This window comes from Entamoeba invadens, assembly GCF_000330505.1.
Source record: "Entamoeba invadens IP1 unplaced genomic scaffold scaff_1105074725665, whole genome shotgun sequence".
Lineage (NCBI taxonomy): Eukaryota > Evosea > Mastigamoebida > Endamoebidae > Entamoeba > Entamoeba invadens.
The window spans coordinates 45984-69949 of record NW_004191756.1 but is presented as its reverse complement, the minus strand read 5'-3'; the positions used below and the strand labels follow the sequence as shown (position 1 = coordinate 69949).

The 23966-nt window shown below is 33.1% G+C and overlaps 10 protein-coding genes across 10 annotated transcripts; 7 read left to right on the top strand and 3 right to left on the bottom strand.

Annotated features, from left to right (window-relative positions):
• Positions 1 to 4719: 4719 nt before the first annotated feature.
• EIN_283760 (hypothetical protein) lies at positions 4720 to 8565 on the top strand (the record flags this gene model as incomplete). Its single annotated transcript, XM_004184128.1, has 1 exon — positions 4720 to 8565. The coding sequence occupies one exon, from the start codon at positions 4720 to 4722 to the stop codon at positions 8563 to 8565; it is 3846 nt and encodes a 1281-aa protein (XP_004184176.1).
• A 273-nt stretch (positions 8566 to 8838) lies between these two features.
• On the top strand, positions 8839 to 9647 carry EIN_283750 (ER lumen protein retaining receptor, putative; the record flags this gene model as incomplete). Its single annotated transcript, XM_004184127.1, has 3 exons — positions 8839 to 8932; positions 9016 to 9454; positions 9539 to 9647. 3 exons carry the CDS (start codon positions 8839 to 8841, stop codon positions 9645 to 9647), a joined length of 642 nt encoding a protein of 213 aa, XP_004184175.1.
• Positions 9648 to 9721: 74 nt separating this feature from the next.
• On the bottom strand, positions 9722 to 10819 carry EIN_283740 (hypothetical protein; the record flags this gene model as incomplete). The annotated part of the gene is made up of 1 exon (XM_004184126.1): positions 9722 to 10819. One exon carries the CDS (start codon positions 10817 to 10819, stop codon positions 9722 to 9724), a length of 1098 nt encoding a protein of 365 aa, XP_004184174.1.
• A 79-nt stretch (positions 10820 to 10898) lies between these two features.
• On the bottom strand, positions 10899 to 11637 carry EIN_283730 (hypothetical protein; the record flags this gene model as incomplete). The annotated part of the gene is made up of 2 exons (XM_004184125.1): positions 10899 to 11051; positions 11167 to 11637. 2 exons carry the CDS (start codon positions 11635 to 11637, stop codon positions 10899 to 10901), a joined length of 624 nt encoding a protein of 207 aa, XP_004184173.1.
• Positions 11638 to 11737: 100 nt separating this feature from the next.
• On the top strand, positions 11738 to 12273 carry EIN_283720 (hypothetical protein; the record flags this gene model as incomplete). Its single annotated transcript, XM_004184124.1, has 2 exons — positions 11738 to 12161; positions 12200 to 12273. 2 exons carry the CDS (start codon positions 11738 to 11740, stop codon positions 12271 to 12273), a joined length of 498 nt encoding a protein of 165 aa, XP_004184172.1.
• Positions 12274 to 12420: 147 nt separating this feature from the next.
• EIN_283710 (hypothetical protein) lies at positions 12421 to 13344 on the top strand (the record flags this gene model as incomplete). Its single annotated transcript, XM_004184123.1, has 1 exon — positions 12421 to 13344. One exon carries the CDS (start codon positions 12421 to 12423, stop codon positions 13342 to 13344), a length of 924 nt encoding a protein of 307 aa, XP_004184171.1.
• Positions 13345 to 13441: 97 nt separating this feature from the next.
• Positions 13442 to 15490, bottom strand: EIN_283700 (hypothetical protein; the record flags this gene model as incomplete). The annotated part of the gene is made up of 2 exons (XM_004184122.1): positions 13442 to 14913; positions 15034 to 15490. 2 exons carry the CDS (start codon positions 15488 to 15490, stop codon positions 13442 to 13444), a joined length of 1929 nt encoding a protein of 642 aa, XP_004184170.1.
• A 1021-nt stretch (positions 15491 to 16511) lies between these two features.
• EIN_283690 (chloride channel type clc, putative) lies at positions 16512 to 18746 on the top strand (the record flags this gene model as incomplete). The annotated part of the gene is made up of 3 exons (XM_004184121.1): positions 16512 to 16607; positions 16719 to 18369; positions 18472 to 18746. 3 exons carry the CDS (start codon positions 16512 to 16514, stop codon positions 18744 to 18746), a joined length of 2022 nt encoding a protein of 673 aa, XP_004184169.1.
• Positions 18747 to 19387: 641 nt separating this feature from the next.
• EIN_283680 (serine/threonine protein kinase HT1, putative) lies at positions 19388 to 20863 on the top strand (the record flags this gene model as incomplete). Its single annotated transcript, XM_004184120.1, has 1 exon — positions 19388 to 20863. One exon carries the CDS (start codon positions 19388 to 19390, stop codon positions 20861 to 20863), a length of 1476 nt encoding a protein of 491 aa, XP_004184168.1.
• Positions 20864 to 21974: 1111 nt separating this feature from the next.
• EIN_283670 (hypothetical protein) lies at positions 21975 to 22316 on the top strand (the record flags this gene model as incomplete). The annotated part of the gene is made up of 1 exon (XM_004184119.1): positions 21975 to 22316. One exon carries the CDS (start codon positions 21975 to 21977, stop codon positions 22314 to 22316), a length of 342 nt encoding a protein of 113 aa, XP_004184167.1.
• Positions 22317 to 23966: the final 1650 nt, after the last annotated feature.

Genomic DNA, 23966 nt, shown 5'->3' with positions numbered 1-23966 from the left:
GAGAGTAATTTTTCATTTTTATGAAATCTTTTTTTTCATTGTAAAAAATAGTGAAATATGTCAATTTATTTTTTTATTCATAAAAATGAGCAAAATTTGTAAAATCTGTCTTAATATTGAAACGTGTAAACAGTATTTGATTAAAAGTAAATAAACTTTTTATTTGTCTCAAAAGTTGATAAAAAACAAATAATAATTAAAAACAACAATTTTGATATTTTGTATTTATTAAAAGACAAATTAGTAAGATTGAAAAAAATAAGATAACAAAAGAAATTTTTGTTATATAACTTAATAGATAAAAAATTGACAGCAAATTTTATAATTTGGTATAAACAACACATTGTTTTTTTCATTTCCAACTTTATTGTAAAATTCTTTAAAAACAACACAAGCAACAAAATAATGAAATTACAATTGGACCTAAAAACATTAAGACACCGTTTAAAATGCTATATGAATATTGTAGTAATAAACATGATACACAAAAAATGAATGAATCAACAATTGATTTTTTAATAAAATGATATGAGTCATTTTTAATTTATTGTATATAAAGACGACTTTGACATTCTATTGATTCAACTAAATACAACAGTTAAAACAAGAAGTTTTCGTTCAAAGAGATCAATTTGTATGTGGTAATAAAAATAAATAATAAAAACAAAGATGATTAATTGTTGAAATGTTTATAAAAAGATTGTTATAACAATCTCTGTATGTTCCAACAACTTACAACCACAAGAGACTATTGTCTTTTTGTTGAAGTTATTAATGTGTATATAATTATCAATGAGCCAAAAAACAATATACAAAAAACAAAAAAAATATAGAAAATTTGATAATTATTATTAAGGAAAGAAATTTGGTGTTGTTTATTTGCTATCGATAATATTGTATTATAATGTAGATAAAAAATAAAATGAAACAAGTTTTGGTGGTTATCTCTTCAACAATAAAACGTTTATTTATACAGTGCTTATTGGTTTCAAATCGATAATATTTTTTAATAAATCGATTATGTTTTTATATTTTCGACAGTATTTTTTATGGTTTATATTGTATTTAATGAATTATATTACTTTTAATGAAATAGACTGTTTTTTTTATAAATTATATAGCATTTGATGAAATAGACTGTGTTTTTTATAAATTATATAGTATTTAATGAAAGTGATTATATTTGTTATAAATTATATGGCATTTTTCTAATTTATACAACATTTTTAGTAAAATCAATAGTTTTTTTCTAAAATATATAGGATTTTTGATAACTTATATAACTTTTGTTTGAAAATATTTTGCTTTTTTTACAAATTATTGGATATTCCCGAATATTAGGAATAAAAATACACATAATAAGCAAGTTATTATTTGTTAAAAATACTTAATATGTAACTATATTTATACTATTATATAACTAAATTTTAATCTATTCTTATTGTTTATTTTAATACAAATTTTTACAATTATGATACATGATAAAAATAATTAATTTATAATATAACTTTATCAATAATTATTACAAATATTTTATTTTTGAATTTATAATTATATATATTATATATATCATTATAATAGACTAATAAATGAAATATATTAACCATACATAGTTTAAAAACATTTGATTAAATATTTTCTTGGTTGTACACTCGAGGCCACACAATTTCCCTAACATTTTCAAAACAACTTTGGCACTCTTCTGGTTTAATAGTTAAAAAACCATCTCTGATTTTTTCAAGAAAATTTTCGATGCCATTCCAAGTTCTCACATTTTTTTTCAACTCTACTTTTCCAGATCCCAAATATATTTTCAATTGGGTTTAGTGCTGGCGAGTACGCAGCATTAAATACGACAGTGTGGTTTGTATTATCTAGCATTCTTCTCATAGTGTTGTGAATATCACAATTATCCACCCAAAAAACGCATTGTCTCTGTTTTAAATCATACTCATGAATTAGGTACCGGAAGTAGTCTTCGAACGAATTTAATGTGTTTGTTCCACAAACCACATTGCAATAAGAGAGTCCGTCACAATCAACTGCGCATTTGGAGGTGAGGCGAAGACCACCTTTTGATTTTGTGATGAAGGCTTCCTTCCCTCTAACTGACCAGCCATATGCAGGAGTTGATGCTACAGTCCAACTGGTTTCATCTATACAAACCCAACGTGCTCCACCTGTTATATAACCCCTTAGAGCGTTTACTGCTGCAATTCTTTTTTCTTTATTATCTGGCGTGTTGCTTGTTGGCCCTCTTGTCTTTGTTCTTTTGAAAGAAAAAATAGGGACTTCTCTCTCTTCACCTGTTGCTGTTTTACCAGTCATGAAATTTCCAATTGATGATATCGAAGGTGCATAAAGATCAATGTCCTCTTTAGTAACAGCAACCTTGGATATTTTTGGAATATCCAAAATGATTTCATCAACATCTTCTTCTTCGCGTAATTTTTCTTCTTGTGCTATCATTTTTCTAATTGAAGTTATTTTTATTGTTGTGTCTTCTTTAATAGCTTTTTCTACCAATTTTTGAAAAGGTAAAGTACGGCTTTGTCTTCTATAATGTTTTTTTTTGGATATATTGATATCCCCTTTCTTAACATTGAAAGATACTTTTCAATGTTTATTTTTTTAATCCCAATTATTTCTGAATATCGTGAAGCATTCATGTTATCACCATTTTTACTCCATAGTTCAACCAAAGTATCTCTTTGATCAATCGTAACACGAGAATAAGGTCGTGTATTTGTTTTCTTCTTTTTTGAATCCAATTTTCGGGGCCGACCCCGTGATCTTTTTTTAAAGAGGTGGGATATCTTGATGGGGCAACATTACAGGTTGTACAGGTTGCCCTTGCATGGATAATGGTGCATTTTCATGATAGTCGTTTCTTGCTCCTGGATCTCTTCTGTCGATATAATCTAATTGCATGATATCATTTTTTGCCCGTTATTTAAATATACATAATTATGTTAAAAAAATATCCTCATTGAGAAGAGGTTCTAAATAAGAATAGATTAAAATTTAGTTATATAATAGTATAAATATAGTTACATATTAAGTATTTTTAACAAATAATAACTTGCTTATTATGTGTATTTTTATTCCTAATATTCGGGAATATCCAATAATTTGTAAAAAAAGCAAAATATTTTCAAACAAAAGTTATATAAGTTATCAAAAATCCTATATATTTTAGAAAAAAACTATTGATTTTACTAAAAATGTTGTATAAATTAGAAAAATGCCATATAATTTATAACAAATATAATCACTTTCATTAAATACTATATAATTTATAAAAAACACAGTCTATTTCATCAAATGCTATATAATTTATAAAAAAAACAGTCTATTTCATTAAAAGTAATATAATTCATTAAATACAATATAAACCATAAAAAATACTGTCGAAAATATAAAAACATAATCGATTTATTAAAAAATATTATCGATTTGAAACCAATAAGCACTGTATTATTGAAAACATTTATTAAAAAATAATAATAATCATGAAAAATGCAAAAAAAAGTTGTCAAACAACTTATAATATCATGTGAATGATCAAACTAAATATTTGCATATAAAATATAAAACAAAAGAAACAATATCATTTAATTGTTTTTTTAACTCAGTTTATAATTTTGTTGTAGTTTAGCAAGTACTGTTTTACCAAATACTGTTTTTACTCATATTTTTGCTTGTTTTCTTCTGTTTTTAAATGTCAACAATAATGAAAAGTATTGTTGTTGTCATAATATAAAGTGAATATAACAATTATATGAAATTGTTGAAAACATTGAAATGATATCATTTATTCGTGGTGGTAAAAAAGCGCAAATATTGGATTTTTAATTAAAATGCTAAATAATTTTGGCATTAACGTTTTAAAGTAAAAAAGTAATTTATAAAACTAAAATGCATTATTACAAAAATAATATTATTTTTTGGTTCATTTTTTTAGCTTTGATTTTTTGGTTGTTATGGCAGATCTTTTAAATAATATCTCAGATCTCGAGATTTTGAAGATCACGATTAGTTGTAAAAATAAAACAATTAAAGCAAAGTATAATTTTGTGTTGAAAAACGGGCAAACAGCAAATATTTTGTCAACGGTTGCGCACCATACTGTTACAAATAAAAATGTATTAATTAAATTAAAAAATACAATTATAATTTATAAATATTTTTATTATTAATTATAGTTATATAATTTCAAAATAAAAAGTAACAATAGTTCTGTTAAGTAAAAGACGAAACAAAATGAAAAATGTTCTAAAATTTAAGAATAATTACATATTATTAAAATCCATATAACAATTTAATTAAAAAAGAATTAACAAAAACACTAATACGAATATTTGGGATGGAATTGCCAATGAAAACATTAATGATATTTTTTCGAGTTATTATTCTTAAATAAACTTTACCATTAATTTGATCCATTGATCTGATCTTTTCAAAAAATCAATGCTTTGACCATATTAATTGATTTGCCTCTCGATAATTATAAAAGAAACGCCGAAAACGAAACAAAAAGATTCCAACAGTCCCGACATGTTAGCAATAACATTTCTCTAACATTTTCAACCACTTTTGAGTAGAGAAGTAAACATTTTTTCTTAGTTTTTACTTTGAACAACTCTTGATACTTTTAAAGAAGAGTCCTTATAAAAATAGTCATCAAAACCACTCAAAAAAAGATACTGATCCAACTCGATGCGTGCAACTAAGTTGTTGTCGACACAAAAAATCCACACGATCATTCAACAACCAATTTCCCCTGGAAGTGACTCAAGTAAAACCCCAAACGCTTCTTCAACATCATCGACTCCATCTCTCCCAACTTTAACATTTGGTCAACTCTCTATTCCAGATCTAATGGTCATTGCTTTACAACTTGACCAACCTACAACTAATATCTTCTTTTTGATATCAACAAAGTGTAAGTCAGCAATCCATCGATTGAAGACTAACTCATTTTATGCTCCACTTGATGTGTTAAAGAAATACTTCCCAGCAATGGAGACGCTTGCTTTGAATCTTCCACCACAAATACCAAAGACTAAATATAGATACAACATCATATCAAATGCAGTCGACTTTTTTAAACCAATTGCTTCATATGAAAGACATGTCACTGTCTTACATTTAATAGTACAAACCAACTCGCAAATCATGTTGCGAAGACTCAAAAACATTATTACACTTTCACTTGATTTCACAAGGGTTGCACTCTCACAATATGAAGCAGTCTTAATCAGAGAGTCCAAAATGTTCTCTCCTAAATTCTTGAAGGCGTTCTTCATATACTGCCAAGCTAAAGACGTCATCTCTGCAAAGAAAATAGTCGAAGTGTATAGTAAGAAGCTTATGATTAAAGTCACTTTGATCGTCGACGGACTCGACTTTCATCTTCGGGACGTCGACGCGGTGTTGGATAACTCAATTCCCGAATTGAAAAATATAGTGGTCTTGCAGAATGAAGGGAGGTACATTATAACATCAGCAGCAGTCAATGGCTTTGCAGAGTACCTTCCACTCAATTTAAAAATAAAAGGGTGCGACGAAGTGGAGTTCATAGATCTCACAACTTTCACGTACTTGAATTTTTGTTCTATTTACCAACAAAAAGGAACACAACACGTCTTCCTCCCACCACAATTGAAATCGCTGAAGTTGGAAGAGACTTGTGACAATATTGTGAATTACACAACATGCAATTTGAAGTCAATGTTCCTGTCAAATTGCACGTTGTTGCAAACAAAGTACCCAGTCACCCTCCAAAAACTATCGATACTCCACTGTTTTACATCTAACTTTGTGTTACAAGAAGGTGTCGATTTACTGTCGATATCATATTGTAACAACTTAAAGAACATCCAAGTGCCAAAGTCACTCAAGAAACTCCAATTAGTGAATTGTATAGCACTCACTCTAATCAGTTCGTTGCAGTCCGGCAATTTGACTGAACTTGAAATGACGTACTGCCCCATTTTAAAAGTTGTGAATCTACCAAGCACGTTAAAAACATTTTCAGTGACTTCATGTGAAAAACTGGAGCAAACACTCGACTTGGAAAAGATTGGAATTACCGAGTTTAAGATTGTCTCGTCGCCAAGACTTCATATCAGTTCTTTTCCCGATTCATTGAAAAAGTTGCACTACCAAGACTACACAGGTAAAGTACTTGAATTGAATGAGGGAATTACTGAACTCAAGTTGAGCCATTGCGAAACTTTAGAAGCAATTTATTTTCCAGGCGATTTGAAGTATCTGAAGATATACAAATGCCCTTCTATTTCATTTGAAGGTATTCAGAACTTGGAGATGGAGAGTCTGGAAGTCGAAGGGGTCGACAGAATCGAAGAAATTTTGATACCCCTTGGACTGACTCGACTCTTCTTTGCAGACTGCAAATATTTGAAACTGCTTGATGGAATGTCAGATCTGACCAATTTGAAAGAACTTTTGATAACTACATGTCCGATGATTAATAACATATTCTTGCCAAACACCATCACTAAATTGGAGTTGTCGAAGTGCAAGTCGTTGAGTATTGTAGAGAACTTAGAAAAGCTCAAAATCAAATTCTCGGAGTTAGTGAGTGTATATTACTTGCTTGAAAGTCCAATTCTTCCATTACAAATAAACGACTTGATAATAGAGGGTTGGCTCTGTAAAGACTTACCTAACTTACAGAATGTCCAAACAACAAATTTGACGATCAACAATTGCTCTTACTTATCACAAATTAGTCTTCCAAATAGTTTAAAAATGTTCAATTGCAACGGGTGTAAAACCCTTCAAAAGATCAACATTAAAAATGCAAAGATAGAAAATATTACATTAGACTCATGCACTTCACTGAAACATGTACAAATGACAACTGATTTGACTTATTTGGTCGTCATAGACTGCTTTGGGTTATCATTCTCGAAATTACAGAATATCCCATTGAAGCACTTTGGCGTCGAGAATATCACAACAATTAAAAGTATTAAAATTCCGTCGACACTCAATACATTACAAGTCGCATTTTGTGATCGGTTGACCGAGTTAAAGCATTTAAAGTCGGTTTCTCTCAAAGAACTTGCATTGATTTCTTTATTCAGTCTTAAAACTGTGACCTTCCCCACTTCAATAACAAATCTGGTGTTAGAAAATTGTGACATGTTAAAGGAAATTAAAGGACTCAATTTGTGCGCAATAGAAGAGTTGAAAATCAGTGGACTTCTTTCTTTAAAAGCTCTTTCACTACCGACGTCGCTCACAAAATTGAATATGAATATGTGTGAACAAATCACAAAAGTTGAGGGATTGGAGAATTGTAAAAAGATCAGTTCAGTGTACTTCTTCAGATGCCCCAAACTGAATTCCTTCACATTCCCAAAGTCACTCAAGTTGTTGTCACTTGATTCTTGTAATTCACTGACATCACTCAATCTTGAAACATACGAAATTACAGATTTGGATATTTCATTATGTGAGGAACTCGTCGAAATCACATTTTGCACGACGATCACAAATTTGTCGGTGTCGTCGTGCTTCAAAATTCGAAGTGTCAAAAACATCGAAAAGCTTGATGTGAGTATCGAGTCGTTATTTGGTCTTGTTATTAACACCACACACCCAACACTTCCCGCGTCTTTTGCAAATGTCCAGAACCTCATTTCTGCAACAGAAAATTACATTGAGAATTCATCAAATGTCGTCTATTCAAGTTACTCCCCACAACTCTCACGTTCTAAATCACCAAGAGGCGACAGATCCCCAATTTTGGACTCTCCCGTCTTTGTACAACGCCCAATTTCACCACTTAAATTGTCGCGATCACCCAGTCCAAATTTCAATAGGTCTCCAAGTCCTATTTTGGTGAGAGCTATTACCCCGACATTCAAGAAAAGTACATCGCCAAGGTCATTTCACCCATCACCACTCGCTTCACCAACACTCGAAATGAATAATATATTCACCATTTCGAACTGGAAATGTGTTGATATCACTAACCTTAACACTTTTGAGTTTGAGGACTTGTACGTGTGTAACTGCTCAAAGATCACAAGACTCGACCCACCTACTACAGTCACTAACTTGATCATTGAGTCATGTAATGCAATTCAAACGTTATCACCACTCCCTAAATTGGTGAATTGCTCAATCAGATTTTGTTCTACAATGAATGGACTGTATGTGCCAAAAACATTGACGCAGTTACAGTTACTCCAATGCGAAGAACTCAGCGAATTGCATGGTCTTGAAAAAGCAAAGAAATTGGCCGAATTCTCGGTAAAAAGTTGTAACAACCTCCGCTCTATTGCACTCCCAAAAAATTTGAAGAAGATATTTGTGGAAGACTGTGAAAGACTCAATGAGTTGAACAACACGGTGAACGCAAAAATAGAAGAACTCTTGATTGAACATTGCGACTCTCTTGAGATGATCACAGTGCCATCTACACTAACTAAAGTCACTATAGAAAAATGTTATTCCCTCAAGCAGATCCCTGATATCTCAAATATCTGTCCTAATCTCAAAAAAAGTTGCGTCAAGATCGAGTATTGAACAATATTAGAAGTACTATCAAAATAGTATTATTAAACTATTATTTATATTCCCTTTTTGGTTCAGTTTTTGGTCTTGTTTTATTCATATTGTTTTTATTAGTATACATATTAGTTATTTACTAGAATTAAAAATAATACTAATAATTATAAGAAAACTAATAAGGCAAAGTACTCCAATTGGTGAAAAAGTGAAAAAGAACACTTCAAAACATAGATACCGCCATCTTAAAAATAACTCCATCTTCGATAATCATTTGAGTTTCGTTGCGTCATGTTTAACATATTCAGAATAGCCGCGGACCTCACTCACTTATTAAGTATATACTTTTTACTGACAAAGATCATTAGCCACAAAAATTGCATGGGTTTGTCTTCAGGTGATATATCGAATTATTATATTATTATAATATAATTACTATCATTGTATTATAACACAATAACTGTACAGGCGTCTCTCTTCGCTCACAAATATTGTTTTGCATTGTGTGGGTCACTCGCTACATCGATTTGTTTAGCAACTTCTATAGCATCTATAACACTGTGTTAAAAGTTGTGTATTTAGCAACGTCATTCTACACCATCTACTTGATCTCAAAGCGCTTCAGGTCGACGTATGACAAGGTCCACGACACATTCAATATGTGGTACCTCATCATCCCATCAATCGTCCTTGCTTTCATCTTCCCAGAACAATACACACTTATGGAAATCTTGTGGACCTTCTCTATTTTCCTCGAAACAGTCGCAATCCTCCCACAAATCTTTTTGCTCTCCGTCACCGGCGAAATCGAAAACTTGAACTCAAAATATATCCTTTGTTTGGGAATATATCGAGCTCTTTACATCGCCAACTGGGTGTTCAGATACGCTACAGAAGACTCTTATTGGTTTGTTTTCTCATACTGAATACAACTGTCTTGTCTTTTGGATTCTTTGTTATTGTTGCACTGCGGTGTGATACTCATAAATAGGAGCCCACTCGTCTGGGTCTGCGGAATTGTCCAGACGGTGTTGTACGCAGATTACTTCTATTATTACATCAGAAGCCACATCAGCGGGACGAAGTTTGTCTTGCCTTAACTGAAATTATTCTTTAACTCTATGTTGGACGGTTTTCAACGTGTTTATAGGTTTTGTAAATTAATTTAATTAACTTAATTAAAACAACTGGTGATGGTTCCAAGGCAGTTCTCTACAAGCGAAGTGTCTTGGAAAACATAGCCCCTGCGAAGTTTGTCGGCAATTTCAATCAACACACTTTCATACTCTGTGTCAAGGTTGTCCAACGCCGTCGAGGTCTCATATTCACATTCCATTTCCCTCAGACCGTCTGATCCGTTCAATTCCTCCATTTTTTTCGCCTCAAGTGTGGTGTTTGTTTTGGCATTCTCAATCTTTTCCTCTCTCTTTTGTGGCGTTACGGGCACCTGAATTTTTTCCTCGACTTTTGTCAATTTCTTTGGTTCCTTTCCGACATTTCTCTCACTATTTGGGATCGGCTTTTTTAAATCTTCTTGCGCTTTTTCTTCAATTTTTTCGGCTTTTTCCCTTTTTTCGATTGTTTCTATTTTTTGGCAAATTTGGGGGGTTTCCGTCGTTTTGTCGACGTCAATCACGTTATTTATTTTTTTCGCATTTTGTTCGAGTGGTGTGAGGAGTTTTGTTTGCGTCGGGAGGAGAATTGTTGATTTTTGTTCCAAGATTTTTTCTTTCTTTTTTTCCGTTTCGAACTTATACATTAATTCAGTGTAGTTAAATTTTGCCTCGATCTTTTTCTCAATAACAGCAAAGAAGGATTTTTTGAGGAACATTTTTGCATTGTTTGTTGGTAATTTGTAGTTAATTTTCTTAATAAAATCGTCCCATTCTTTTAATACCTTTTCATTTTTTTGGAACGATTGGGGGATATAATGATTTTCATCTGAAAATTCAATGAAACTCATTTCCTTGATTACGGCTATCTCCTTCTTCATCTCGTCGTCATGCGTTGAATCCACGACATCCACAAACCTATTGAACGCATCTTTGATCTTTCTAAGAAGCCCAAATTTGGAGTCAATGATGATTTGGCGAATTATTGATTTCGTCGTGTGACTAAAGGGAAAAAGAACTAAATAGATCTGGTCCAACCACATCATCCCTTTCTGACTAAAGATCCCACGATAAAACATTTCTACGGTATTCCCGTGTAACTCCTCGTCTATCATTTTCGCAAAGAAGATCAGTCTCTCCCGCATAACTTCTTGTGTCATCGTCACAATTGTTTTTTTCAAGTTTCTTTTTTATAGTTTGCTTATAGTTGTTGTATAATTTAATAATAGTAAAAATGAATTAGGCATAGAGCGTTGAAAAAGAGTACGAAACTACGGGAAGTTGTATATCAGCAAGACCACTGTGTTCACGAATGTATGATAAGACCTTTTCTATCTGTGGAGTGTCTTCTTGCACAACGAAAGACTCGCATTTCAATTTTTCCATCACACACTACAGGGTTGGTTTCTTTATAATACTTTTACTATAACTTTTATTCTATTTAAGATGAATAACTATTTAACTATAAATATACAATAAATGGCATTTTAATAGTAAAAAAGCAAACGAGTGTGTAAAACGCCGCGGAAAAGTCTTTGAGATGGTATGGCGGTTTTAGTTGTGTGAATTTTGAATCACTTTCGGTGGACAGAGTCGATACCTCTCCTATGCTATCTACAAAATCGACAGTGACAACTTCTTTAAAGCAAAAGGCCTGATACAATTTGTTGACCAACGAGTATGTGTGAGTAAGTGGAATATGTTCGCCAGTTATGATACAGACGTTGTTGACTGTAGCAACCTCGAATTTGTTTCCATCGTAATAATATTTATTTATAGTTAATTTATAGTTACTTACTGCGCTTTTAAAAAAATTGTCTGGGAGGACAACAGCAACGTCTTTCTTTTCTCCGACAATTTGCGGGTTGCACACGCCCTTTATTGGACTTATTTCTATACCATACACATATGCCTCCGAATCGTAGTAACGGACTTGGCCAAATTCGTCGTCGTGTCTTCTCAACAGCGGATGGTTCATTTACTATTTATGAGATAATAGTATTTTTAATGATATAAAATAGTAAATGTCTAAATATAATAACAAATAGTATTTTGTATAATAAAACTATAAAAACCATATGAACCAACAAGAAACAATTAAGTCTCAATATGACTATGTCCCACAAAACGAGACAAACAACGTCCAGTCGATATTCCAAAGTCCCGAACAAACATTTAAAGAATTTTTGGGTGATATGAACTCATATGACTCGTACCATGATCCTGTTGGGCGGTGTTCACAAAACGTTTCTCAGTACTTTAAGTTTTATGTGTTAGCTATTTTTGTGTTCTATATCCCAGTCGCCTTACTCAACTTTAAGTTCTTCTTGGCCGAGTCCGCACTCAACTTCTCAATTTACTTTTTCGGAGCTAAATTTGGCCAATTAACAAAGCGCGTCGACCCGTTTTATAAAGCTCTTGTCTATTGCCTGGTCCTAATTTTGTTCACCTACCCAACAAAAGACTTCATCGTGTGGTGTTTTACAGCCGCTTCTATATCAGGTGTGTTTTCAATAAGTCTTCTAATTATTAACAAATAGGCTCTTACCTCCACGCACTGACGAGAAAGGCGGAAAATGAAACGACTGACTTAGAGTTTGAGTATGTCGACTGAATAACATTTTAATATTTTGTTTTTTATATTTTGTTATATATAACATAAATACAAATAAATGTTATATATAACACTTTATTTGTCTCTTTTTAAAAATGTTATAGTTTGTGGATATGAAACTCAATTTTTTGGTACTGCAAATAACAGATGATCAAACAGAAACAAAGCCACCCATTCTACCTCCGCTCAGAGAATGGGACGACTCACACAATAGCAAAAACAGTCACCACTATTGGGTCAAATGGCGATATTAAAATTTCAGAGGAACTCCCGGATTTGTTGATGAGACATTGCACGCTTCTGGCGTTTAACGGCGGGGTCTTCAAGCTGTGCAACCTGAGCAAAATCAAACCAACGAAAGTGAATAATGAGGAGATGGCTGGTCCCGTGTATCTCAAAATAGGTGACACTATCGAAATATGTGGGAGGAAATACACCCTCATGAGTGAGGACAACATTGCCGAAATTAAACGGAGGAGGGAGGTGGAAATTGAAGCGAAAAAGCCCAAGAAAGCAGAGGAAGATACACTGGAGTTTAAAAGAGTCTCTCCACCTCCAAAGGTGACAAAGAAACTTTTGGGGGTAAATGTATCACGTCAAAAAGTCGTCACACAGTCCCCTCCAAAAGATGAACAAAGCAGTTTTGAAGAAGATAGTATTGACTTCTCAAGTCCACTCCCCATTAAAAATACCCCAAGTTGTGGAGATAATGGCGTTGAAATCAGTGACTTAGTAATTCACAATCCTTTCATGACTCATTCGTTGGTCGAAACTAACAAACAAACGCCAACGAAAGACGATAACTTCACTATCACTTTTAACCTTGAAAATTCGATCTGTTTGCAAAGAGCAAATATTTCAAATGTGGATAAAACGACTCAGAAAGTTCTTGATGACAGAGAAGAAGACTTCTCAGAGAGCTGCGGCGACGCTATTTCAGTCGATTGGACTGATCAACCACTCTCACAGGATAAAACCGCTCAAATGGACTTGGAGATGAAGCAAAACCCCCTAGAAGACGAAGAAGAAAACGTTTCGTTTGACGAAGAACCTTTCACTGGGTTCAACTAATCTGTTGTTTGTGTGTACCAATTTACTATATGTATTGTTAATTTTATTAATAAAATATAGTATAAAACCAACAATAAATTAGAAGATTGATACAGAGCTACATCTTGACGCTTCTTGGGAGGAGCGTGAAGTGGAACACGCCATTCTTCTCAACAAGTCTGTTTGTTCTTTGTGACGCGGTTTTTCCCGTGCAAATGACTTCTTGAAGGTCTTCAATCATCGAAGTGTTTATATTAAAAAAACCATGTGTTGCGCCGTCGATGTTTCGTTCCAAGTCACCAGTGTCTATCACGTCAATGTCTTCAAGCTTCTTCCCATTCATGTCTTTGAAGACTGTGACGTTCTGTCCGATTCGTATTCCTCGGAGCAAAAAATTGGAAGACATCAACGCCATATCCCTTGAGTCTGCATAGAGCGATACATGTTTTATGTATGGAATAAAGTCGGGGTAGTCGTCGACAAATGTCAAAGCTTCGTAGTCCCCAGATAAGAGAATCAGGTTGTGCACTTCAAGTAAGTTGTGTTCCTTCCCGAAGTCCTCCGTTGGAGCAAACAACTCTTTTAACATCGAGAAGCTTTGCATGAAGAATCTCGTACCAAGGGAATGCGCCAAGAAATGGATTTTCTTGATTTTGGTGTTTTTCAGGGAATACATGAATCGCCTTAAATCGCGGTGTACTGCATTGTCAGAAGACACGTTTGCAGCACAACAATATAAAAACGGGTTTGAACACGACGGCCATGAAAACACAAAGGGAATAATGTGTTTGGGGAAATGGCCAAGTGCAAGTAATTGCCCCAACCGCTTGAGTGCGTCGACCAATGTATGGTTCAACCCATGAATGTATATCAAAGCTTCGCGAGAGTCTTCTGTGATCGGCTTCCAACGCTCATCCACTGCGATTGTGTTGTTTTCCCAATTCAATTGAATGTCATCAACATCTCCTTGAAACCCGGTGATTGACAAATTGTTTAATGGGTCAACACTCAGCGTGATTGTTTCAATTGGTTTGTTGTCGTCAGAGTGTTTGTAATATTGGAACTGATTCGATAAACAGTGGCACGGCCCTTCGCATGTACACAGATTTGGCCCATTAATAAATCTACATCGAGGATACCCCAAATAAAAATTACCTGAGACATTACACTCCACACCAGCTACACCATAATGAAGGGGTTGTCTGTGGTTGGTGTATTTGCCCACCGCATTTGTCGCAAATATGATGCGGAGACTGTGAAGCACATTACGCGTCCCACTCTCAATCGACTCAAACGGGCCAACCGGTTCACCCCCTTCAAACCACCCCGTGACAAATTCGCCTTGGTCCGACGTGTCAATCCAAAGTGATTCACCCTCGACATACCCACTCACCTTACTCTCCAAAACACATAGATGCGGCGATCCAAACGTTTGTTGTTGTTGAATTTCGTATCGAACCGTATCTTCTTGAATAATCTTTTTGATTGGATTTGTCTCGCGGCGAATCTGACTGATATAAAACCTCTTCAGCCGTAATTCCGTTGAATACACGAACACGGAAAACAACACAAATAACACACACGCAAACACTACTTGTTATTTGAGTCTATTATTATTAACATAACTCAATCAATGTATAATAAATATATATGTAATGGATAATATATATAATAGAACATATTATATGTGGATATAATAGATTGACAAACAATACGGTATGTAATACCCCGGTTGATAATACCACGAGAGTAAGAAAAACACGACCAAAAAGATATAACCTTCTGTTAGCGCAATTCTGTACTTGATTTGAAATCGTGGGCCAAAACAAATACACCCAAGTGAACAGACACCAACCAACACAAACTCAACTATAAATTGATTGTGTCGTTTGAGTATAAGAATTTGTGTGATGAGGTATACCACAAATACCATAGCAATACATATGGAGTACAACACACTGAATGTCTTGCCCGCATTGGTGAATGTGGTCGTAATCTTTCGGTTCCACTGTCTTTGTTTCATGTGCCAATACGTGTGTAGTACGCCTGATATTTCTTGGATGTCTTTTTCAGGGTCAAGGATAATAGAAATCGATGCACCGGTATCCGGTTGTGCTTTGTCGTACGAACCATAAGAAGTCTTGCTCTTGTTTTCTTTAAAAGACATAGTACTTTTCGAGTTTCTTTTCGCCATTTCAATCTCCTGATTTCTTTTTCCTCTTTTGCCAAAATGTTTTTTGTTGGGAACGAAATACTATATTTTTAATATAAAAATAATATATTTTATAGTTTTTTTTTAATATTATTTACATCGTTTTTTTTTAAACATTTACTATTAATTCATTTTTTGTAACAAAAAAATATAAATGTTATGTATAACATTTTATAGCGCAAAAAAAACAAAGACAATAATTGGTTTTCAAAACTATATTAATAGATAATAAAAAAATGATTTGATATACAGAAGGGAAAATGAACCTTACCCCAGGAAATGTACTTTAGCCCAAAGAAATTACTATATTTTTCTTTAAAAACACGGGTTTTTACTAAAAAACAAATATTTTCGAAAATTGACTTTTATTTAGATATAGTTTATTATTTTAATATAACAATAAAAAATAATTAGTTTTTCTATGGGCTAAGGTTAATTTCCTGGGCGAAGGTTTAATGGCCCTACTGTATAGTTTAATCCAAATAAAACCGCCAAAGAGTTAGTTTTATTCCCCGAAATTAAAGCTTGCTGCGCCGTTTTTGTGACTATACTAATTCAGGGTTCTGTTTCAATTTAACTGGCGCAATTTTAGTATTAGAATACCATTTTTAAAAAATACTATAGTAATAAATTACTATAAAATAGAAAATGCCGAAGATCAACTTCAGAAAAAGGTCTTTTCTTTTCTTAAACAAATTCAAAGAAATTTTTGGTTTGACAATGCATTACGATTTGCATACTATTCTGCTTATAATAATAATTGCTATTACGTCATTAGTTATTGAATGGAATATCCCACTTATTTACACACTAACTATATGTATCTATTTTTAATTAATAATAATACTAATTCAGGTGCAGTTTGACTCTTTCTTCTGCATTTTAGGTTTTTGTTGTGAGAAAGACCATTTCTAACACAAAATCCACATTAAACAGAAATATACAAAACTTGTAACTCAAAAAATACACAACGGAGATGGAAATCGAAATGGATACACACACACCAACGCTCCAGAATCGGAAGCTCGAAGAGGACATGTTTGAGATTAATGGCGCTATGGACCAACACGAAGTTTGTGTTTCTATTTAACTATAAGTGAACTATACTTTCAACGTCGAATACAAACAGACAGACACGTCATATTGTATTTATAAGTCGCACATAAAACACAATGACGCACAGAAAGATCCAGTTGGAGATAACGTTTTAGTCAAAGTGAAAATCGATCCTGACGAGTCGAAGAAGATAGTTCGATACAATGAATACCCCATTATCAAAAAGTTGAAGAACATCCTTCTATTCCGAGTGTTTGGGTATAAAGGCACGCTGGTCCATGTGATGGCGTTGTACTTTCTTCTTCTTTCGATCATTTCTGCGTTGATTGGGTCGACAATGGACATTTGTATTGATCAGATCTTCCAATTAAGGAAATGGCTACTTGGGTTGTATGATGCTCGATGGTTCAAAATTCTCATTTGGATGTTATTCACTATGATAGGATCAACATTAGCATTTTTAGTCACTAAGTACATCTCTCCAGCTGCTGGAGGCTCTGGGGTATCTGAAGTTAAAGTGACTATATTAGGAGTGAATATCCCTGGGTTGTTAACATTCAGAACACTTGTTGCCAAAGTAGTTGGGTTGATCATAGCAATTGGGAGTGGGTTGTGGTGTGGGAAGGTCGGGCCATTCATTCACATAGCGTCGTGTGTTGCTGCCAATTTAACGCACCTTCCCTGTTTCAAGTTCCTTCGGAAGTCGAACGACTTGTTTGTGCAAATGATAGCTATAGCAGCGGGGTGTGGAGTATCTTCCAATTTTGGGACTATAATTGGTGGTCTCTTGTTTTCAGTCGAAGTCACTGCCGCGTATTACCCCGTCAGAAATTATTGGTTTGCAACGTTCACATCTGTAATCTCGGGGTTGGTGTTTAGAACGATTACTAATTTGTATCGACACAACTACGACACACTCTTCTTGGGTCTTTTAAATATCAAATACACATTCCCTGCTATTCGATATAGAGAAATCGGAATTGGCCTGTTAATGGGAGTGATCTGCTCGTTCTTTGCTATCTTCTTTGTGAAGTTTGTATCGACCATATTCAATACTAAATTGTATCTTCGGATATATAAGCTTGGTCGGATACCTTATTTCTATTTGTTCTTGGTAGCACTATTCACCGCAGTCGTCACGTCGCCATGGGGAAATATATCGCCACTTGGCTTGTCAACAAATCAGACTCTTGCCGTCTTGTTTGACAATAAGAGTCTTGTAAATACCTTTGGGGAGCATTACCTGATCGCGCTGGTTATTTGTTTCTTTGCTCGGTTCACAATCACTTCACTTTCTGTGAGTCTTCCAGTGCCTGTTGGTCTTTTTGCGACGAATATAGTCGTTGGGTCTATTCTTGGGCGATTTGTTGGTGAAGTCTTTGAGACGTGGGGATGGGAAAATTCACTTGGACCGTCCGGGTTTGCGCTCATGGGTGGTGCTTGTTATGTTGCGTCACTCACACAGACGTTTTCGGCTGCGATAGTAGTTTCTGAATTGGTTGATAATGTTCAGTTGATGATTCCACTGTTAATAGGTACCATCTTTGCTATTTCAATTGCTCGACTGTTTTCATATGGTGTATATGACCAAGTCACGATTGATAAGAAGTTGCCATATATTCCCGATATCCAATACTCGACTCCACAATCAGCTGAAATGGTGATGGACACTGATATGATACCAGTGCCTGAGTGTACCAATATCATGGAGTTACAAAAAATAGTCGATGGCTTGAAAACAGTAGTCGAACGGTCACTACCTGTAGTGGATACGCGTGGTTTGTGGTTTTACTTTCATTCTATATTATAGTAATATTTACTAATATAATAAATTAGTATATAAAGAATACTTTGGTACAACAAATTATATTGACAATTAGATGGTAGAGTCTTGTTGGGACAAATTAAGTTGTCGGAGATCAGAAGAATTCTTACCGTCACTCTCCCCGAGTCAGTTGCTGGTAAATTTATGTTGGACTATAAAGAGTGTCCTTTGGTTGTATTAAGACATACCCCACTATCAGAGGTGTATATGTTGTTTGTAGCAGCACAAGTCGATTCCGCTTTTGTCACACATAACGGCAGATTGATGGGTGAAATCAATAAAAAGTGTCTGAATCAGGCTATCGAAAAACAAATGAACATTTTGTTTTAATTATAATTTCTTTGTGGTATTATTATAATTATTATAATTATTATATTATAATGGTTGAATACTTCAATATCTTTGTTCTTGAGTAAAAAAATATTGAAAATTTTAATTGTTTTTTATTATTAATTAAAGTCTTAATATTGAAGTAAATTAATGTGAATGGTTTTGAAGTTATTTCTTTAACTTGTGGTTGAATCATTTTTATTACTATTACACATAGTATTAATATCTATAATAGTATTTATTTAATCAAATAAATACTTAGAACCAATAAAAAGTTATAAATATAGTTATTTGTATAGTATCACTGTTTGACTTGTTGAACACACTTTATTACACAATTATTGAAAAATAATTATAAAAAACAATTTTATTTACGATATAAGTTCAGTTTAATTGGTTATACATTGTGTGTAATAATTAATTGTCTTAACTGGAGTATAATCATAATCAGGATTTTTAATTCATTTCCCGATTGTTTCAAAGAAATCAAAGAGACAAATGGCTACAAATCAAATTTAAAATAAAAAATCCTAACCATTATATAATGTTAAGAACAAAAGTGTATAAAAAACGGTTATTCGGAACTCCATCTTTAAAATGCACCTCAAAAACAACCTTAAAAAAATCAAAAGTAAAGGTCAATGAAGAGAATAGGTGGAAAGAAGAATGAGAAAGCAGTTGGTGATATTACTGCTTCATGGTCTGATGTGAAAAAAAGTGATGCGATCCAAAAAGATGGGCCACATGGAGATGTCTACTTATGTATGTTCAAACAGACAAAAACGGTTGTTAAAGTTCTAGGAAAAACAAACCAAGAGCAGTTCAAAATAGATGCAGAGAAGGTTAAAAATATAATGCACCCCAATGTTATTTTGATATTAGGGTATTGTGTAGAGAAGAGTGTGAATGCTATTATATATGAACCCATGAAGTGTAATATGTATCAAGCGATATATGAAAAGACGAAATGCCCAAAGAGTCTTCAAGACTTGAATATGCTTCAAAAAATGAAGATCCTACGAGACGTTGCTGTTGGATTGACATTCATTCATGATATCAAAGATATGTTCCACGGCGACTTAAAGCCACAAAACATTTTATTTGATGAAAATGGGAATGTGAAGGTTTCAGACGTTTACTTTACTGCTTTTAGAACACCGACCAAAGCAAAGAAAGGCAACTATTTCGTTTGTGGAGACTCAGGAAATTTATATCAATCACCGGACGTATGGACCGGGTCGCAACCGTGCAAAGCGTCTGACGTGTTTTCATTTGGACTTATAGTGATTGAATTTTTGGATGGGAAAGCGAGCTATTATGGAAATACCAATACACAGAACGACGAGGCGGTGTTTAGTTATTTGAATAGTAAAAGTAAAATTATAGTACCAAGTCAATTCAACAAATCTCTAACAACGATGATAGAAGGCTGTTTAAAGTACGAAACTAAAGACAGAATTCCAATGGGAAAGGTTTTGGCTAGTTTCGACGATATCATTGTAGACTCAACTATGACTTCAACAGTCGCTAAGAAGTTTTGGAAGGAATGCTTTGTCGACGGAGAAGTCCCACTCTTCCAAGTGGCTTATGAAGACTTCTTCGCGTCTTTGGGCGCCGTGACGGACGACCTCACAGACGACCAATATAACGAAGTAATGGAAGACTTCGCCAAATTTTTCCCGGAGACCGGAGTGATCACTGCGCCGGACTTTGACGTCACAGTTAATTGGTTTGGTAACTATTTCGACGACAAAGAAATATTCACAGAAGTCTCCAAAATAGCTACTGCAAAGTTCTTTGCGGGTCTGATAGACAAAAAAAGAGCAGAAGGAATGTTAACTGGGAAAGTCGACGGAACGTATTTGGTCAGAGCATCAACAACAGACCCTAAAAAGTATCCATTCACTATTACACGTAACGCAAATGGAAGTGTCAAACACCACAGAATAGAACGACTTGCTTATGGCGCACAAGTCGAAAAAAAGTTCACATCAACTATCGATAAAAAGACTTTCACGGCTAAAAACTTGTTCGAGTTGCTCAACAAAATGAAGGAATTTAATATTATCACAACAGAAGATGATGGCAAAGAGGTATCTGCTTATGGTGATATGTAGTGATTTGACACTTTTTATCTATTTTGTTAATATAACACTATAATTGTGTATAACTTATAACTATAAATAATCGAAGTTTAATTAATAATTAAACTTAAACTATATTTTTATTAATTCCATTTTAATTATTAAAACTTTTGGTTATTTTATAATATGTTTTTCTATAACCAATTAGTTTATTTAATATTAAATATTTATGATTTATTAAAATTCAATTAGAATAATAAAATAAATAATAATACTAGTTATAGTTTATTTATTCTAGAATTATTATTAACTTGTTAAAAGTTAATAATTATAATATTATATTAGTAAGTAAATAAAATACAATTTATTACTATTTAAATAACCAATTATTTAAGTCTTTTTAATTTGATTGTAAAAAAAATTAAATTTTAACTATTTTTTGACTTAATTTAAAAAATAGATTGATGACCTCTGGTCCAAAACCACTGTTTTTGCGCAAGATAACTAAAAAATCGCAAGAATACCAAAACTATATTATAAAACAGCAAGTTTTTTAACTCAAATATTGAACTCATATTTGGTTGTTTTTAAAAGTTCATCAAAATGTTATCTAGATATGTTTATTATAAATTATAATATTTTTATTAATCAATAAAATAATAGAAATAAAATAAAAAGATCCGAGTAAAACAAGTGATGATACCCAATAATTACCCACAATCGATGGCAAACTGTCGCCGAACCACCACAAAAACATCGAAAACAAGTTTTTTGAGGATTATTAATCCCACTCATCGATCTAGTGTTACAAAAACAGTGCATCAACCACTGGCAGCCTTAACGACATCAACGGTGCTTCAACCACATTCTACGCCAACGACACAGCCAACACAACTTCCAACATTTTTTGTGAGAGAACCATTTTCACAGATTCAACCACGCAACATACCAGTTGTGCCAACAAAAGAAGCAAAAAAAAAGTGAAAACAGTTAGATTGCAAGCAGAACAAACAACAGCAATTGAGGAGTCGAGACAGGAAAGAAGAAGACAAACAACTCAACTTCAACGGATAAGATTGGAAGCTATGACTAACATTCGAGCTTCAACTGTAATCAAGAAAGTGTTGATATGTTCCTTTTGAGAATGGATAACGAAGAATTTGATCTCGAAGACGTTGCTACCCCAATTGCGACTATCACTACTCACAACAAAGAAACGTTGTGTTCCATTAACCTAACTACCAACGAAAGATGTGTAATGTTGACTGGACTTCAAAAAAATCATTTTGATGAATTATGCAAGTTGATGAAATACAAAAACGGATATTACAGTGTAAACAGAGAAAGTGAAGTTGAAAGAACTATTGGAAAGTTCACAGGCACAATACCAAACACTAAAGTAGTCACTCTTAACAAGAAAAACCAACTCACTTATGAAGATCTGCTACTATTGTTACTTACTCAATTACATGGTGATTACACGTAAAAAAGAATTGTTTGAATTCTTAAACATTGAAATCATTTCACCAGATAACAACGAAAATGAAGTGAACGAGATTAAAAACAGAAGAAGAGAATCAAATATATCTAAGTGGCTTGATCTGGCACTCGACTTGTTTAGTGAAGCAATGAAAACAATATTTATCGACTCTGTGTTAAAATGTGCAGAATGTACACAAAGCTTCGATATTGGTAGATCAGCTGCTTTCGGAAAATATATACCAGAGTTAAAGCATGTGTTTTTTGCAGTTGACGGTAGAGATCAGGCAATCAACAATAAAAGAGTTGAACACGGAACGACAACTGTGTTGGATAAAATTTTTTTCAGTTTTAAACATAATCATTCAGGCTTGAAGTCGGAAGTTGTCATCAATTATTTCGGTATGGTGGTCAGTATCGTGACCGAAATCGAATGCAGTGTTCACGACAGTGTGTTATTTAAAGATTATTATTATGAAAAATGTGTCCCACGTAACATGTTGATATTGGCAGATGGTGGTTATTCTTCTTGCCCATCTTGTGTAATTCCATTTAAAATAATTAATGATCTGGAGTTAACTGAAATACAGAGGAGGCACATTAAAAACCGTAACAATTGTCATTCGTCTTGTCGAATTGAAGTCGAGAACTTATTTGGCTGGTTAGTAACAACTTTTAAAATGATGCGAAATGTGTGGAAATTACCATTGAACAAATACGGATCCTATTCAATTGTTGCACATGCAGTTCTCAACTTTATGATAACAAAAAATCCTATGCGAAATGTTCATTTTTATTTATTCAACTCGTATTTGAGAACTAGTCCCGAAAACAGAAACTTGTTTTTGGAACCACTTCCACCCACTACAAGAAGATGGCTGACTGCATTTATAGAACAAAGAGACGTATCCGCAGTTGTAAATGGTAATGAAGAGTTTGTTGATGGACGTGGAACTGCTAATGTTGTTAATGAAGATTGATTTCAATTTATTGTTTCATACTTTTATAGTTTATTTATTATAATTTTGTAATTTGTGTTTTTTATTTGTTTTTGAGTTACTATAATTTAATAATAAAATAATGGATTAAATATCTTGCTTATGTTATTAGATGTTGCGCAAGTTTAACAAACTTGTTCATTTTTGTTGTTTTTGTCTAAAAATGGAATTTAGACCAGATGTCATGAAAAACAAGTAATTTTGATATCTGAAATAATAATAAAATGTAATAATTAAAATATTCTAACAAAAATAGATTATAAGTAAGTATTTTAACTTAATTTTATACTTTATTCTTTAGTTAAATATTAATAAAAATATTTGTTTTTTTACAATATGTTTTAGTCAGAAAACATTGTTACAAGGTTTTGGTCAATGATATTTGGAAAATATCGGGAATCTGTTCGAAAAAAACTTGTTTCAATTTTATTACCTTTTTTTTATTTTTTATCTATATCCTGATTATTTGGACCATTATTTGCAGCGATCTTCCTTTTGAACAAACGTGCAATTTTTTTGAGAACTGTAACTTAATTGCATTATTTTCGAGTTGTCAAGTAAATTATTTTTTGTCTTTTTGTTTTTTATTGAAATAATAATAATCCAACAAAAACAGTTCAAAAACTGTAAAAAAAAACTAAACAAACAACTAAATACCA